The 19,138-nt window shown below is 36.5% G+C and overlaps 1 protein-coding gene across 1 annotated transcript; it reads left to right on the top strand.

The window, feature by feature from the left end:
• Positions 1-14,809: 14,809 nt before the first annotated feature.
• LOC110877185 (disease resistance protein RUN1-like) lies at positions 14,810-18,903 on the top strand. Its single transcript, XM_022125353.2, has 4 exons — positions 14,810-15,470; positions 15,583-16,687; positions 16,777-17,142; positions 17,227-18,903. Exons 1-4 carry the CDS (start codon positions 14,938-14,940, stop codon positions 18,709-18,711), a joined length of 3,489 nt encoding a protein of 1,162 aa, XP_021981045.2. The 5' UTR covers positions 14,810-14,937; the 3' UTR covers positions 18,712-18,903.
• The last annotated feature ends 235 nt before the right edge of the window (positions 18,904-19,138 follow it).

Below are 19,138 nucleotides of genomic sequence, written 5' to 3'. Positions count from 1 at the left end.
ACAAGGTCTTTTGACCCGATTCCAGTTGCCACTGGTTTTAAATAATAAATAAAGTATTTTAAGCTTGATAAGCTGTTCGGGAAACTCAGATTTCCTGTAGAACTCGAAAAGCCTTTTTAAAGTCTTTAAAATGACCGAAAAGCCCCTACGGGGCATAATATTAACTCAAACTCGTTACGGGCGTTACGGAAGGTATCCTACTGATACCACAATACTTTTAAGGCATATTGACTTAGGAAATAAGCGTAGGACACTTATGGTTAACCGTTTCGCCTGTTTGCGCACACGGTACGGCCCATGGAACTAGTTTTCGTGCAATAGCCGATATGGGTCAAATTATATTATTTGAACCCCAAAATCCAGAGTATGAACTATAAACCCATGTAAAACAAGTCACTGAACTTGTTGGGTCCAAATCATACTCCATTCTCGGTTTTCGCCTTTTCGTGCGAATTAACCATATCTATATATCGGAATCAACCGGTTTAAGCTACGGCTAATATAAGGACCGTTAGGATTCTGAGAGGTTAATTAAAACCTTCGTTCCAGATTAGGAGCCCCAGTAAAAGCTATCGGTGACTTGATCTAAATTAAGGATTAATACTTGCAAAGGTAAATACTTTAACTTATTTCCCCTATATGGGCTTGGGTTACGGTATATTAATACCGCTTGATTGAGCATTATATAATTCCATCGCTTAGGTGGTTAATTGATTAAATATGATCGGCTCATTTAAACAGTTTTGTTGCTTATAAGCCTTTGGGGGGTTTAATGACCGTTGTCCCGGATATCCTCAGCATCATTTTACGAAATGGCCACGACCATCGACATCCCGGTGTAGGCGTACACCCGGTATAAAGTGTCGACATTAAAACTAAAAGACGTAGCCGTTGGTTTTTGTACTACGGTTTTACGCAAACGTGGTGTGTCTATAAATCTTTAACCCGGCACGACCCGGGCTACTGAACGCATAAAAGAACATGTAAAACGTTCACAAGATCATTATGAATTTTCCCAAGTTATAAAAGAGTTTGTGCCTTGTGCATTCAAATCAATTTTAATAAACATTTTCAAATGTGTCAGTTGAATGTATTTACCAGTGTAAACTGACGTATTTTCCCAAAAAGATTAAGTGCAGGTACCTAAACGTAATTGGCTGGTATTAGCTCCCTAGCGTCGGGATAAGCCTCGCAAGCTTGATTGCAGTATCTGATGGAACATTACTTTACCTTTATTTACGATCCACTGTGGATATATCCAACCCCTGTAATACATTTTGATATTACGATCAGAGGTTGAAATTTATATATTTATCTTATGCTTCCGCTGTGCATTATATAATTGTGTGGTTTGACTATATTGTTGCCAACATCGTCACGATAATCCCCCACCGGGCCCACCGGTGAGACACGTGGAAATCGGGGTGTGACACAGCCGAACGCAAATCGTGAATAACCATTGTTGCTGCTCTTACTCGTTTCTTATTAAATGTCCGATAGCTCTAGGCAGTGGTCTCCAATCATTTCCGTTCAGCGACTAAGGTATAAAATTGATTGTTCAAGTTCTAGTTTGATTTGATGATTGTCATGCGGCTAGATACTTACTGATTCGAAAAAGAAACAAAAAGGTATGATGTTACTAATTATTTCATTGCCTCACTTTTAGTCTCGTACCTCCTGCATGTGTTTTTCTTGGTGAACCAATATTCAATAATGTTGAATATGAATATTTAATGATTGATGATTTGATCTAGTTGGTCTTACGTGTGTTTGTTAGCTAACCTACTACATGGGAATAATTTATTAGCCGTAAAAGGGTTTGATGGGGCATAAATACACAAACATATTTGTAATTTGTAAATTGCTTATAATAAAAGATATATAAATATGTTTTTTTAAAGATATATAAATATGCTTTTTAAATATGTTCGTGCCTAAAGGATTAGATAATATACATGTTACAATTTTTATGTTTGTGTGCTAATCAACTAGTCGTAAACTTTTTTTTTGGGATGAATACTAGTTTTAACTCATTATAATAATTAGTCGAGAATTCTAAGGTCTTTTCCGCCGGACAATCGTTGAGTTATAGAATCATTTAGCTGAATTAATGTTTGTAATTTAATAATGAAAATATAGGTTCACGTACTATTTGAGGACGACTTGATTATTTTTGCTTTGATGCTAATAAGGTATGGACTCTATTCTCTTTTCATCATAGTATTGTCCTTCAAGTCCGTTGCTTTGTAGTACGGATGTTTTCGCTAGTTGTTTCTATTTGGTAATTAGTATATATTGTAGCATGCAATAGACCTTAGATTTTGGTGCTCATTATTGCATGTTCCCTTTAGACTTATGTCATGATACATTTATTTGTATTCGGCTTTGTACTCTGTCACCCGAGCAATTATAAGTTACTTGTCGTTGGGGCGTCAACGACATGGAACTCATCGTGACGGTGCGTAACTAAAGTTTACGGCGTCTCTAGTTTGTGCTTGTGTAGCACCTGGCCCCTAGAGGCGAATAGATCGATCTTAGCTCTGACTCCAGACTCCTAATGAGATGGAATAATGTTTGTACGCCTACACGCACCATCTCGGCGCATGGACTATAGCCATCCATGCCTCTGTTTAGGCTCGTGGGTGCTTCTATATTACATGACTTGTTTTACTGTTATATGTTGTCACGTATGTCTTGTCTCTATTATGATATGTTTGATATGATTATATGCATCTGATTATGTTCAGTATCTGTTATCTGTTCAGTATAAGTTTTGGGATTCAAGTTATATACGTATTTGTTCCAGTGCCAAAATCTAGACTTGTTTAACATCGGTACCATTCATGTTTCTGTACGTATGCCTGCCTTACTTTTACTGTTGATTTATCCTTTACTGGGCAACTTTTTGGCTCAGCCGTAGTTTCTTTCTTGTCTTTGTCTTATGTGTTTACAGGTAATCGGGGGAAACAGGGATGAGTGGAAGGAATTTGAAGTTCAAGTTTTTAAAGCTTTTCTTTGTCTTTTTATTTCAGTAACTAAATAATATAAGACTTAGATTTTCTGGTTGATTCAAGACTTTTTGTTTCTTGGTTTCTATCTTTTATTGAAACTCTTTGGTTTTTGATATCTGTAATAGTGACATGCCAGCCCGTTCTGGGTTGGGGTGTTACAGTTATGGTATCAGAGCAAAGGCTGTTTCCTATAGAAAAGTTAAACCTTAAAAACAACCTGTGAGGTTATGGGTAGACGTCGGGTTAGGATTTCAATTTCTGATCAATTTTCGTACAAGTTAGTTTGTTGTCTTTCAGCATTAGCATTTGTTCTGGTGTTCGCTTTAGTAATTGTTTTTAAAACTATTGCTAACTATGATTTGTTTATCGCCACACAAGCTTTCTTTACAATTTTAATAGGTCATTGGGATGCATGATAAGATGACCGGTAGGACACTTATGTAAGGTAATTGACAATTATGGTCACGAACATAATGGTGAATTACAGGTACATATGTGTGCTTTTGGACTCCTATTGTGTAGATTTGTATGTACCTGAATTTGTTGTGTCTTAGCATTCTAAATCTCACTTTACTTGTTTTGTTATTTCTGAATTTGAATTTGTTTAGTATGCGTCTTTTGACCGTCTCAGAAACTCCGTACATTGTATGTATGATGTCTAATAGTTTGCCATGTGTAAAGTCTTTTCCGTGTCCGTTATGATTGGAGATCGTTCGTATCCGTGCTTAGCAATTTCGAGGACGAAATTTTTTTTAGAAGGGTAGAATTGTAATACACTAATAAAAATAGGAATACACCCGGAACTAATCTTCAACGCAACTTTAAAAAAAATGAAAGTTGACTATTTTTTTAAAGTTATTTATTTAAGTGGTTGAATAACTAAATCATGTTTGGGTATTGGTACTCTAAATGGAAACGGTAATATAAAAGAAATATAAGTTATTCTTTTAAAATTTATTGACTTTTGAAAGTGCAGTATTTTAGTTTAGAATTCATATGATAAGACTTTTGGGTATCCTTATCTTTCTCATACTATAACCATAATTCTACTTTCAAAACAACGAACTTGCCGAGATTTTTGAAGCGATACTCATCACTGTTTCCTTATAAACCTTCCTCATAATCACTTAGGAAAGCCGTTTACGCTTACCCCGTTACCGCACACCGTCATAGCACCACCGGTCACCGCTTACCGTCCACCGTGAACCACCGTGATCACCTTGTTCGTCGGAGATTTCCATCATGCCACCGGTTGCGCTACTTTAGTTCTCCGTTCACAACCAACCGTTATTCAGACCGCAACAGCCGCACTCCGTCATCGGTTTAGCTCCATCGCAACGCTACTCCGTCGTGACCATCTCGTGTGATTCGCATTCCGTTCGATTCATTCTGACTCACGCCAGCCGAACGCAAACCGTGGATAACCATTGTTGCTGCTCTTACTCGTTTCTTATTAAACGTCCGATAGCTCTAGGCAGTGGTCTCCAATCATTTCCGTTCAGCGACTAAGGTATAAAATTGATTGTTCAAGTTCTAGTTTGATTTGATGATTGTCATGCAGCTAGATACTTATTGATTCGAAAAAGAAACAAAAAGATATGATGTTACTAATTATTTCATTGCCTCACTTTTAGTCTCGTACCTCCTGCATGTGTTTTTCTTGGTGAACCAATATTCAATAATGTTGAATATGAATATTTAATGATTGATGTTTTGGTCTAGTTGGTCTTACGTGTGTTTGTTAGCTAACCTACTACATGGGAATAATTTATTAGCCGTAAAAGGGTTTGATGGGGCATATATACACAAACATATTTGTAACTTGTAAATTGATTATAATAAAAGATATATAAATATGTTTTTTTAAAGATATATAAATATGCTTTTTAAATATGTTCGTACCTAAAGGATTAGATAGTATACATGTTACAATTTTTATGTTTGTGTGCTAATCAACTAGTCCTAAACTTCTTTTTTTTTTTGGGATGAGTACTAGTTTTAACTCATTATAATAATTAGTCCAGAATTCTAAGGTCTTTGCCGCCGGACAATCGTCGAGTCATAGAATCATTTAGCTGAATTAATGTTTGTAATTTAATAATGAAAATATAGGTTCACGTACTATTTAAGGACGACTTGATTATTTTGTGGAGTTAATTACTGTTTTCGTCCCTTTGGTTTGTCAAAAATCACTATTTTAGTCCATTACTTTAAAAATTGCGATTTCAGTCCTTGAGGTTTCACTTTAGTAACCATTTCAGTCCCTGTGGTTTCACTTTCGTAACCATTTCAATCCATTATTATGTTAAGTATAGGGACTGAAATGGTTACGAGGTGGACTGAAATGGTTACGAAAGTGAAACCACAGGGACTGAAATCGCAATTTTTAAACTAATGGACTGAAATAGTGATTTTTGACAAACCACGGGGACGAAAACAGTAATTAACTCTTGTTGCTTTGTTGCTAATAAGGTACGGACTCTATTCTCTTTTCATCATAGTATTGTCCTTCAAGCCCGTTACTTTGTAGTACAGATGTTTTCGCTAGTTGTTTCTGTTTCGTAATTAGTATATATTGTAGCATGCAATAGACCTTAGATTTTGTGCTCATTATTGCATGTTCCCTTTAGACTTATGTCATGATACATTTATTTGTATACGGCTTTGTACTCTGTCACCCGAGCAATTATAAGTTACTTGTCGTTGGGGCGTCAACGACATGGCACTCATCGTGACGGTGCGTAACTAAAGTTCATGGCGTCTCTAGTTTGTGCTTGTGTAGCACCTGGCCCCTAGAGGCGAATAGATCGATCTTAGCTTTGACTCCTGACTCCTGACTCCTGTTGAGATGGAATAATGTTTGTACGCCTACACGCACCATCTCGGCGCATGGACTATAGCCATGCATGCCTTTGTTTAGGCTCGTGGGTGCTTCTATATTACGTGACTTGTTTTACTGTTATATGTTGTCACATATGTCTTGTCTCTGTTATGATATGTTTGATATGATTATATGCATCTGATTATGTTCAGTATCTGTTATCTGTTCAGTATAAGTTTTGGGATTCAAGTTATATACGTATTTGTTTCGGTGCCAAAATCTAGACTTGTTTAACATCGGTACCATTCATGTTTCTGTCCGTATGCCTGCCTTACTTTTACTGTTGATTTATCCGTTACTGGGCAAATTTTTGGCTCAGCCGTAGTTTCGTTCTTGTCTTTGTCTTATGTGTTTACAGGTAATTGGGGGAAACAGGGATGAGTGGAAGGAATTTGAAGTTCAAGTTTTTAAAGCTTTTCTTTTTCTTTTTATTTCAGTAACTAAATAATATAACATTTAGGTTTTCTGGATACTTTTTGTTTCTTGGTTTCTATCTTTTATTGATACTCTTTGGTTTTTGATATCTGTAATAGTGACATGCCAGCCCGTTCTGGGTTGGGGTGTTACAATCTAAATCAAAATCAAATGCTAAATATGTAAAAGTAAAATGCGACAACAAAGATTAATAAGATTAAAATTTATTCATTTATTCATGACATTAAAAGATCAACAATTACATAACATACTGAACAATGAAACTTTCAAAACTAACAACAGCAAAAATTAAGAAATTTTAGCTTCAACTCCATCAATTGCAAAAATTAAGAAATTTTAGCTTCAACTCCATCGATTGCTAAACCTATGGATGTATATCCTTCAACATCGCCATGAACTCCACGTCTCTATCACCACACTCTATATTACTGACAACACAAAGCTCACGAACGGAAGTTGAAGGCATCTGCATTAAACTTCTGGAAACCTGCTCTCTTGTGAACAGGCCAACGTGTAGTCCATCAAAACATCTTTTAGCTCTTGAAGAGTAGCCCTATCCTCATACACCTGTTCCTCAATTTTCCTGATAAAGCGCTGCTTTAAATCATCAGACCCTGCAGAAGTGTGTGACGCCATTTTAACTTATATATTACTCAAGTGATGTGAAAGAATGATATCTTCGTAGCAAAACGTGATGAAAAACAGGTGAAAGTGGCAATCAGTTTATATAGTGAAATACCTAACAGCCCAGGAGGTCAGATTAAAAGTCATTGTACATTTAATAATGAGTTAATTACTGTTTTCGTCCATGTGGTTTGTCAAAAATCACTATTTCAGTCCATTAGTTTAAAAATTATGATTTCAGTCCTTGTGGTTTCACTTTCGTAACCATTTCAGTCCCCGTACTTTACAAAATAATGGATTGAAATGGTTACGAAAGTGAAACCACATGGACTGAAATGGTTACAAAAGTGAAACCACAGGGACTGAAATCGCAATTTTTAAACTAATGGACTGAAATAGTGATTTTTAACAAACCACAGGGATGAAAACAGTAATTAACTCTTTAATAATCTAATCAAGCAAAACATGTAGATTTAATATAAACATATAAATTTATATTTCAAACAGCAGCCTTTTAATGCAAAAACCTTTTCAAACTCCAGCTTTTAGCTTTTATGGGAAAACTATAAACTTAAATATCAAGAAACCCAAGAGACAAATTTTAAAACTTCAAAGAAAAAAACAGGTTATCATAATTACAATTAACCTCTTCATTTACCATATAGACGCGTTTTAAACACTATAAAAGACCGATGATTAGTTTGATTCAAAACATTAACAAATTGTCTTACAAAACATTGTATTTCAAAAACAAATCAAAATCAGCAAATCCAACAAAAACCTAGATGGCAAACAGATGCTTCTACCATTGGTCAGACACCAGCAATGTTAAAACACAATTCTCGATGTGGTCACTCAAACAGATGAAGAACTAAACAGAAAATTCGGCGTAATCAATGACACTAATTACAACAAAACTTGGAACAACATAGCATTGTTTGATGAAGTCCTCCACTCTCCTCCATCGGATTTCCAGAAGAATACAGAAGAGTTTCTGACACAACTACTAAAACAGGATCAGAAAATCTACAACATGCTAACTGATGTGAAAAACAAAAGAGAGAATGAAATCACATGGAGAAAGGTCAGAGTCTACGAAATCATATCAAGTGTTAACTCTAGTGTGTAATAGTTTATGCATATTTTAGTAAATTTTTATCTTTCTATGTATGTTTATTTAGTTTAATACTATCAATATGCATATTAACATATTCAAAAATGTGACTGTTAATAAAAGCTATCAACATTATCAACACTTGTTTATTCATAATCAGATTAAATTAGTATAACTACAGTTAATAAAAATAAGCCACAAACCTAAAATGCAACTCTCCCGTCAAAGAAGGTAGCACATATAACTTTTCACGATGTTGCAACAATCTTTACTTTCTATAAAAGAAGAAAATCTGAGTGACATAAGAAAAGCTGAATTTTGATTTAACGATGTGGTAACAATGTAACTCTCCCATCAAAGAAGGTAGCACATGCAACTTTTCACGATGTTGCAACATCGATGTTGAAACATTGATGTGTGATGGGAAGCTTCATTGGAACGACGATGTTGGAACAATGATATTGGAACGATAACGTGTAAACAGAATCAACAAATGTTCGAACACATGATATTGGAACGATAATGTGTAAACAGAATCAACAAATGTTCGAACAAAGAAATGTAATCGGAGATTAACCAGAGCTGAATCATGAGAGCTATGCATTTGAGAGAGAGAGAGAGAGAGATATGCTCGCAAATATGAGTGAGGGAGATGAGTTGAAATTTGAATGTTGTTTTCCTCTTAATTTGACTAGTTAGGTTTATTGGATTATTTGTGATGTTTTAGGTTTTTAAGCATTTACTATCATCTGTTATGGAATTATGTTTTGGATCCCAGTTGGTTTGGGTGGTTGAGTAAAGCATGTGAAAAACAAGCGTATTCTAACGGATTAGGCTTGCTTGTTGTTAATGTCTTTTGTGATCTCTTCTTTTTTACTATAAATCGACCAATGTTGACCCAAACCGAACCGGTTTGTGAAGGAAAAAGAAACCGAAAAATGGTTGTTAATGTCGTTAAATACCTTTGGGCAGAGGAAATAGTGAATGACACTGTATTTATTTGAAAACATGTTATTCCCAATTCCCAAAGCCGGTCTTGAAAGGTCTTGGTTAGGTATAATAGATAGGGGTGACCAACGGGTGACAACCAGACCATACCAACGCAAAGCTGGAACCGGTAAGGGGTTAAATCTTGGCCAAGAACAGAACCGTATAAGGCTAGGCGGGTTCGGGTTTTAGTGGGTAATATGGGTTACCAATCAGATTTTGATTTGCAGCCATGGAACATGTCAATCGTTTGGGTTCGGGTTCCATGGCTGCAAATGAAAATCTGATTAACATGTAAGTCGAGTCCCTCATCAAATAGAGAACCGATTGAGGGAACAAAGAGTAGCACATGGTGGCGCTGGGGTGTTGATCGACTAACACTAACATCAGGGGCGAAGTAAGAAGGGGCCGCGCGCGCGGGGGGGGGGGGGGACCTTTTCGCTCAGTCGTATTATGTATGTAGCTTTTGTATAGAAATTTCTGGGTATATACACCCACCGGTTCTATAGAAATTTTTGGGTATATACGTTTTCGACCCCCCGGTCGGAAATCTCAAGCTTCGCCACTGACTAACATAACACAATTCGGCCACCTTGCATTAATATCAGGCTTGTAGCAGGTGGTGGTGATTTTCTTGTATCTAGCAACATGGTAAGAAGAAGAACAAGTAACTCTATTAATCATTTGCATCCACATTGAAAGAGAAACAACAATAAACATGTAAAATTTAAAGATGAAATAAAATATTTGGCCAAAACAAGGGACCATCTGTCTAATTTACTCAAAAAGTAAATTAAAGAAAGTAGTTTGGTGGTTGGTGTCTTGGTGGATCTTGGACCCGGTCAGCACTCAGGCCTGACCCAACAAACCACATCAGAACGGTTCTGGCGTCTCCGATCTGTTCTCTCACATTGCTTTAAGGTAAAAGTGTATCCATTTTTAACACTTAAATACGCACATCATAGATGTTCGATTGAACATAAAACGTTGTAAATTTTGTGGAGAAGATAATAATACCCAAATTTACAATTGTCAGCAAAGTTCGACAAATCTCCAATCATATTACTTTTTCATCCAGTTTTCCCATAGTAATGTAATTAATTAAGGCATGATTAACGATCGCCAGGGAACTCCTAACATATAGGGTATGTTTGGCAAAAGTAGCTGGTGGCTGGTGGCTGGAAGCTGGTAGCTGTGGTTGGTAGCTAGCAGCTGTAGCTTTTTAGATATAATTTGGTGTTTGACAGAGTAGCTGGAGGTTTTAATAAAATGTATAAAATGATCAAAATTGACACAACTAATAATTTAAAAAGCTTATGCATTAAAAAGTTCATTATCTTTAAATGTTAAAATAGTCATTTTTTTCCTAAAAGATTGTAGCTCATTCTAAACGCTACTAATAGGAGCGTTCAACCAAAAGTTTTAAACTCATAACCTAAAAACTTCAAGCTCCTTCAACCAAACAAGACTTTTTATTGAGTATGAGTTTTTTTTTTATTATTATTTTTTTTAAGTTTAAAGTTAGAATCTCCTAAAAATTCCTAAAACCTCCATGCCAAACATATCCATAGTAAGTATTAAACATGCTGATTGAATATAAAAGTTCAAACATGCCCATAGTAAGTTGTTAATGCACCTAGGTGATAAGTGCATGACTCCCATGTTACCAATGAAAGTTTGAGGATCTCAAGTTCAATGAAGACCATGCACTGATCAAGGGGGAGTTTGTTAATGCACTTTTGGTGATAAGTGCAAGTCTTCCAACATTTAGGGTCTTTATTGAACAAGTGTCTAAACTTTGTCCCAAGAAGTTCCTAGGGAGAACTCTTGTCCCTAAGAAGTTCCTAGGGACAACCTTGTCCAAGGTTTGGAAGAGTTTTTGTTAGTCAGAGTTTCTCTTGTCCCTAAAAAGTTCCTAGGGACAACCTTGTCCAAGGTTTGGAAGAGTTTTTGTTAGTCAGAGTTTTTGCTTTGTCTGAGTTTTGTATAGATTAGACTTTGTCTGAGTTTTGTGGCAAAAACTCTGTGTTTGCTTTGTGCTCTATGTTTTGTCCGGGCTTTCTATTTAGTGTTGAAAGTCCGGGTTTCACCTTGTATATATACTTTAATATGGAATAGACAAGGTAACGATTTCTGTGTGAATTTCTGTGCCCTAATCATTGTGTTTTGTCTGGCGGCGCTTTGTGTGAGTGACGTCATTCATCTTCATCAAGAATACTCTGTGTATTCTTGATTTCTCTCTCAAATCCTTGCATTCTTGTTGTCATCTACAGTGGTGGATCATCAGGTGGATTCCGCACACCTGTTGGTTGCTTTAGCTGAGTGAGATCTTGGATCAGGAGGCCTTACATAAGTATTAAACATGCTGATTGAATATAAAAGTCCACTTTGGCAAGGGCTGTTTTTGATCATATATCCATTTCGTTTGAAGGTAAAAGCTTCGTTGAGAATGTAATAGAAGGCTCAAAAGGCTCTGGTTTAAAGGAGTTGCAAAAAAAAAAAGTCCTTCAAAATGTGTTTAATGATAAAAGCATTGATGTAGAAAGTGTTTATGATGGGAGAAGTATTAAAGTTAGAATCTCCTAAAAATTCCTAAAACCTCCATGCGAAACATACCCATAGTAAGTATTAAACATGCTGACTGAATATAAAAGTCCAATTATTGCGGTTTATAAATTATATATATAACACCTAGAAAGTCAAGAAAGTACAGCTTCAATGGTCATTACGCGTAAATTAAGACCTTTTGTCCCCAACCCATCATAAAGTTTTTCCAAACAATTGTCTCTTAGTAAACGCTGTAGTGGATTGTTAGTTTATTATCCCTTCATTCAGATTTCCCCAGATTAATAAAGATTTTGTTTAATTCGATCGTTGAATATACATTCATGGCTTCTACTTCAGCTTCATCAGATCAAAAGAGGTTCAAGTACGATGTCTTTTTGAGTTTCCGGGGTGAAGACACCCACAAAACCTTTGTTGATCATCTCTATCATGCTCTTAACCAGAAAGGCCTTATCACTTACAAAGATGACGAAAAAATCGAGAAAGGGGAAATGATCAAAGAGCAGCTCATCAGATCCATTGAAGAGTCCAGATTTTACATAATTGTTTTCTCCAAGAAGTATGCATCTTCTTCATGGTGCTTAGAGGAACTGGTAAAGATTATGGAGTGCCAGAAGTTGACCGGGCATACTGCTTACCCCATCTTCTATGATGTGGAACCCACTGAAGTCCGTAACCAAAGTGGGTCAGTTGGAGAAGCCTTTGAACGGTTCACAAGGAAGAGGAAGAGGACGTTGGAAGTGTTGGACATCCAGATCGATTTTGTCTTGAACATGAGAACTTGTAAGTGCAGCGGATACATAAACTTGATTTGCAGACATGTTTGGTGCAGAGAATACAGTACGAATCGAAAGAAAAATGGAAAGGAAAGTGGACAATTTGATATTACAGAAATTGTCTTGATGCCAACAACATTAGCCGGCAATACTGTTAAATACTACATGATTTGGCGGTTATATTTGGCGGGTAACTGCAGTGGCAGTTATTTGAAATTCGGTTCCCGCTAAACACCCGCTTATTACATACCATAATTAACTTATCATAACTAAAACATTCACTTATCATTAATTACATAACTAAAATAAGTATAACTAAGTTTATAATTCTAACATAACCCCTCTAAACTTGGTTATGCTTATGAGCTTGTTTGATCACGCTTCGGTTTGCTTCCTCAACGGCCCATCTTGCTTGATTGAAATTGAATCTCTTTCGTTTCTTCATTTGATTCCAGTTATCATCTCTCACACCTGCATAAAACGCTACTTGTGTTGGTTCCTCATCGTGGTGTACTCCTTCTGCAGCATCATTGCAGCCGCTGCCCAGGCTGTTTGTCCTCTTGAGATCCCCTCTTGAGAATTCATCCTCTTCATTCACCATTCTTTTATCATGCACCTTCTGTTGAACCTTCTTGAATTTGTAGTAGTATTCTAGGGTGTCTAAGTACATTGCATAAACCATACGAATGAAATCACCATCTTTGTATTCAAACCCCATATCCTTAGCAATGATTGGCCATAAATTTTCTGTTGTAACTTCTCGATACCCTCCATCCTTATCAACCAATATATACAGATCCAGTAGATCTATCTTTTGATTATCTATGGTGCAAGGAGGGAAGGGTCTATGAGTGATTCCTAAATATTCATTTAGAAACCATTTAACCATCTCTTCGAATTTCTTTTTCAGTTCACATCTATACTTGAATACGTATTCACGATCATCAAGCATACTAATCACTGTTTTGCAATCATTAAACTCATGAAATTCCAATGACTTTAAAATCATTAGATTCCAATCAATCTCGGTTTCATCCGAGACGTTGAGGGTTTCGAAATATGAATTCAAATAGTCGTTTTTGAATTCGTCATCAATCCCACACATGTTTTGCAGCCTTTCTTTCTCTTTTATTCCTAATTCTTCCTCTTTTGTTAATCCTGTCACTTCATTCTTAGTGTTCATCACCGGAGATGAGAACATAGGGAATATTTTGCATGTATCACCGGTTCTTCGGACTGTAAAACCTTGTAGTGTTAATTGTTCTAAACTTAGAACATTTCGGTTAATGTCCGGTGAATAGAAAACACTAGGAACGCTTAGTGTTTCATTTCCCATTTTTACTTCGGCTACACCCACTCCTCGGATGAATAAGAAGTTATTCATTCCGGATCGTGTTTCTACCCCCATGATATGTTTCACTCTCTTAAAAACATCTATGTTGTTCACAAAATGATGACAAAATGTTGGATTTACATACCAGATATCCTTCCATTGTCCACCGTCGGTTCCCGTAACAATCATTTCTTCTCGGCAATGAACTTCTTCTTTCTGAGTTCTTATTCCGTTGTTGATTGCTTGCCGAATGAGTTGTGATTCCTCATCATTTTCTTTGGATTTACAAAGTGTAAATCTGATGACCGGGCAAGTGGCAATAATAACACAATCGTTCACGTCGTGTTCGTCGTTTTCTTTCGTTCTTCTCATCGATGCAGTGTTGGCAGGCATTGTTGTACTAGTCGGTTTTATCTCTGCATCAAATCTTTCAGTGGCTCTGATACCACTATGTTGGACATCCAGATCGATTTTGTCTTGAACATGAGAACTTGTAAGTGCAGCGGATACATAAACTTGATTTGCAGACATGTTTGGTGCAGAGAATACAGTACGAATCGAAAGAAAAATGGAAAGGAAAGTGGACAATTTGATGTTACAGAAATTGTCTTGATGCCAACAACATTTGCCGGCAATACTGTTAAATACTACATGATTTGGCGGTTATATTTGGCGGGTAACTGCAGTGGCAGTTATTTGAAATTCGGTTCCCGCTAAACACCCGCTTATTACATACCATAATTAACTTATCATAACTAAAACATTCACTTATCATTAATTACATAACTAAAATAAGTATAACTAAGTTTAAGTTGCAAAAAAAAAGTCCTTCAAAATGTGTTTAATGATAAAAGCATTGATGTAGAAAGTGTTTATGATGGGAGAAGTATTAAAGTTAGAATCTCCTAAAAATTCCTAAAACCTCCATGCGAAACATACCCATAGTAAGTATTAAACATGCTGACTGAATATAAAAGTCCAATTATTGCGGTTTATAAATTATATATATAACACCTAGAAAGTCAAGAAAGTACAGCTTCAATGGTCATTACGCGTAAATTAAGACCTTTTGTCCCCAACCCATCATAAAGTTTTTCCAAACAATTGTCTCTTAGTAAACGCTGTAGTGGATTGTTAGTTTATTATCCCTTCATTCAGATTTCCCCAGATTAATAAAGATTTTGTTTAATTCGATCGTTGAATATACATTCATGGCTTCTACTTCAGCTTCATCAGATCAAAAGAGGTTCAAGTACGATGTCTTTTTGAGTTTCCGGGGTGAAGACACCCGCAAAACCTTTGTTGATCATCTCTATCATGCTCTTAACCAGAAAGGCCTTATCACTTACAAAGATGACGAAAAAATCGAGAAAGGGGAAATGATCAAAGAGCAGCTCATCAGATCCATTGAAGAGTCCAGATTTTACATAATTGTTTTCTCCAAGAAGTATGCATCTTCTTCATGGTGCTTAGAGGAACTGGTAAAGATTATGGAGTGCCAGAAGTTGACCGGGCATACTGCTTACCCCATCTTCTATGATGTGGAACCCACTGAAGTCCGTAACCAAAGTGGGTCAGTTGGAGAAGCCTTTGAACGGTTCACAAGGAAGAGGAAGAGGACGTTGGAAGATCAAGTTTTGCATTTCGCCGAACAGGAAAAGGAACTTGAAGTTGGAAGATGGAGAAATGCTCTAAAAGAAGCAGCCGGCCTCGCTGGGATGGAGTTGAAAAACACTTTTAATGGGTATTCTTCACTTTTTTTCTTCTTATAATATGTGTTTAATAAGGACATCCATGTCATCTCTTGTTTCATGTGGGATTCTGAGTGATCTAATTGAATCTTTTTCAACACACAGGCATGAAGCAAGATTTATCCAACAAATTGTTCAAGACGTAACGCTAAAGCTACATTTCTTTAATTCGGGCATTGAAGGGAAATTAGTAGGCATGGAGACCCGGGTAAAGGACGTTGTTTCATCTTTAGAAATTGATTCTGATGATGTTCGCATGATTGGGATCAAGGGAATGGGAGGTGGTGGGAAGACCACTTTGGCAAGGGCTGTTTTTGATCATATATCCATTTCGTTTGAAGGTAAAAGCTTCGTTGAGAATGTACGAGAAGGCTCAAAAGGCTCTGGTTTAAAGGAGTTGCAAAAAAAAGTCCTTCAAAATGTGTTTAATGATAAAAGCATTGATGTAGAAAGTGTTTATGATGGGAGAAGTCTGATGAAAAAGATGATGTGTAGTAGAAAGGTTCTTGTAGTACTAGATGATGTGGATGATATAGGCCAACTTGAAGCATTAGCAGGTGAGCCTACTTGGTTTAAGCAAGGAAGTAGATTCATCATCACAACAAGAGATGAGCAAGTGTTGAAGGCGCATCGAGTGAACTTCATTCATGATGTCTGTCTGTTATCACAAAAGGAAGCAATGTGCCTCTTTAGTAGGTGTGCATTTGGTAGAGAGATCCCAAATCAAGGGTATGCAGACTTATCAAGGAAGGTTGTACATTATGCAGCTGGTCTTCCCTTGACAATCAAAGTCTTGGGTTCATTTTTTTGTGATAGAACTAAGGGTGAATGGGAAGATGCCATCGAAAGACTAAAAACAATTCCACTGAAGGAAACTTTAGAAAAACTGGAATTGAGCTTTAATGGTCTAGAGAATGATCAAAAAGAAATATTTTTGGACATTGCATGCATATTGAAAGGTGAATCGAAGAAGAATGCAATCAAAATACTTGAAAGTTGTGGATTTCGTGCTCAGATTGGTCTAAGGGTTCTGGAACAGAAATCCTTGATAACCATATATAAGCAATATAATGATGGCATGCTGCTCTTGCATGACCATATAGAGGAAATGGGAAGGAATATTGTCCGGCGTTTGCACCCTGATGAGCCTAAGAGACATAGTCGGTTATGGATTAAAGAGGAAATTGAAGATATATTGGTTAATGAATCGGTAAGGTTCAAGTCTGTATGAAAAGTGGATAACTATTACATTGTTACTTGTTATGACCAGAATTACATGTAAGCTTTTTCTCTTTGCAGGGTACTGAAGAAATAAAATGTATAAATCTGAACTATACGCATCTCCATCCAACAATTATTGAGAAGGGTCTTCGAAAGATGAAGGAACTTAGATGCCTTTGTGTGAATCGGGGAGGTTATTCAGGGATAGCTGATGAAGTTAGCCAATACTTACCAGATATTTTACAATCCCTATCTTGGTGTTTTTACCCTTTTCGGTCTTTACCTGATGAAGTTAGCCAATACTTACCAGATACTTTACAATCCCTATCTTGGTCTTATTACCCTTTTCGGTCTTTACCTGAATCGTTTCAAGCACATAAGCTCGTTAACCTTGAAATGACTTATAGCAACATATATAAACTTTGGACAGGGGGAGAAGAAAAGGTAGAATAATGGTTAATCGGTTGTTTTGTGTAATACATATTATGTTATATTTTGTAATTACATTAATTTTCATCCTTATGACAGGTTCTTAATAAGCTTAAATTTCTTAACCTATGTGGTTCCGAGGTGAGAACCTTTGACCTTACGATGGCTCCACATCTGGAGGTGTTAAATTTTGGTGGATGTATTAACTTTGTAGAACTCCAATTTCCAGTCGAATGTACGAAGCTCAAATTCCTCAACCTTAGTGGTACTAAGGTGAGCAATCTTAACCTTGGGATGACTCCACATCTCGAGGAGTTAGATCTTGGTGGATGTATTGAACTTGTAGAACTTCAATTACCAAATGAATGCCTGAAGCTCAAATTCCTCAACCTTAGTGTTACTAAAGTGAGTAACCTTAACCTTGGGATGACTCCACATCTTGAGAAGTTAAATCTTCATGCATGTAATGAGTTTGAACTCCACATGTCTGTTGAATGTCCAGAGCTCAGATACCTCGAGCTAAAGGGTTCCAAGGTGAGTAACCTTAACCTTGGGCTGACTCCACATCTTGAAAGATTATTTCTCACAGAATGTTATTGTCTTCAAGAAATTCACGTTCCAGTGGGATGTCTAACAAACCTTATCCACTTTAGCTTAGACAATTGCTCAAGTTTTGTACATTTTCATGTTGACAAACAACATGAATCAACTTATCTTGATTCTGTAGCTACATTCAACATAGATGCACAGTGCGTACCTATATGCCCACTGCATCCTAAAAATAATTTGCCAGTTTTTTCGTTTACATGTAAATTTGAAGAACCTGGATCCTCATGGAGTGGAAATCTTGAGAAGCTTATCTCTTTTAGCCTATGTGCTTGCAAAAACCTTGAGTATTTGTCAACAACAATTTGTGGTTTACAACATTTACGAGAGCTTACAGTTGGAGGCAGTATTCCAGGGGATTTGTGGCAGTTAGAAAGTTTAGAGAAGTTATGTTTGTCGATGGTAGACACTCAATATCTTCCGGATAGCATTTGTATGTTGAAACATGTGAAATCACTTACACTTGAATCTTGTTGGGACATTGAGCAGTTACCCAAAAGTATCTGCAGATTAGAGTGTTTGGAAGAGTTATACATAATCAGTTGCACATCCTTACGAGATATCCCGAACAACATCTGTATGATGAAATGTTTGAAATGTCTACATCTCACTTATTGTTGTCAAGTTGAGAAATTGCCACAAGAACTTGGATGTTTGGAATGTTTAGAGGAGTTACACCTATCAGAGTGTGAATCCTTACGAGATATTCCAAAAAGTATATGTAAAATGAAATGTTTAAAACGTTTACGTCTCTCCTATTGTGAACAAGTTGAGAGATTGCCAGAGGAACTTGGGTGTTTAGAATGTTTGAAAGAGTTAAATATAGAGGGTGCGGGCATAAGTTGTCTTCCACTTAGCATTTTTCAATTTAAAGGTCTGCGCATTATTGGGTCGAGAGAGCAGCTTCAGTTGTATGGTTTTCCATCCGTCACCGAAATATACCGAGGATCAACATCTTCCTGCTATGCAGAGCTATGAACAAGACGGGCTCTTACTCGTTTCTTATTAAACGTCCGATAGCTCTAGGCAGTGGTCTCCAATCATTTCCGTTCAGCGACTAAGGTATAAAATTGATTGTTCAAGCTCTAGTTTGATTTGATGATTGTCATGCGGCTAGATACTTACTGATTCGAAAAAGAAACAAAAAGATATGATGTTACTAATTATTTCATTGCCTCACTTTTAGTCTCGTACCTCCTGCATGTGTTTTTCTTGGTGAACCAATATTCAATAATGTTGAATATGAATATTTAATGATTGATGATTTGGTCTAGTTGGTCTTACGTGTGTTTGCTAGCTAACCTACTACATGGGAATAATTTATTAGCCGTAAAAGGGTTTGATGGGGCATAAATACACAAACATATTTGTAACTTGTAAATTGATTATAATAAAAGATATATAA

Source organism: Helianthus annuus, chromosome 9 (genome assembly GCF_002127325.2).
Source record: "Helianthus annuus cultivar XRQ/B chromosome 9, HanXRQr2.0-SUNRISE, whole genome shotgun sequence".
NCBI classification, from domain to species: domain Eukaryota; kingdom Viridiplantae; phylum Streptophyta; class Magnoliopsida; order Asterales; family Asteraceae; genus Helianthus; species Helianthus annuus.
The sequence above is the reverse complement of the archived record's forward strand: the minus strand, read 5'-3'. Positions and strand labels throughout refer to the sequence as shown.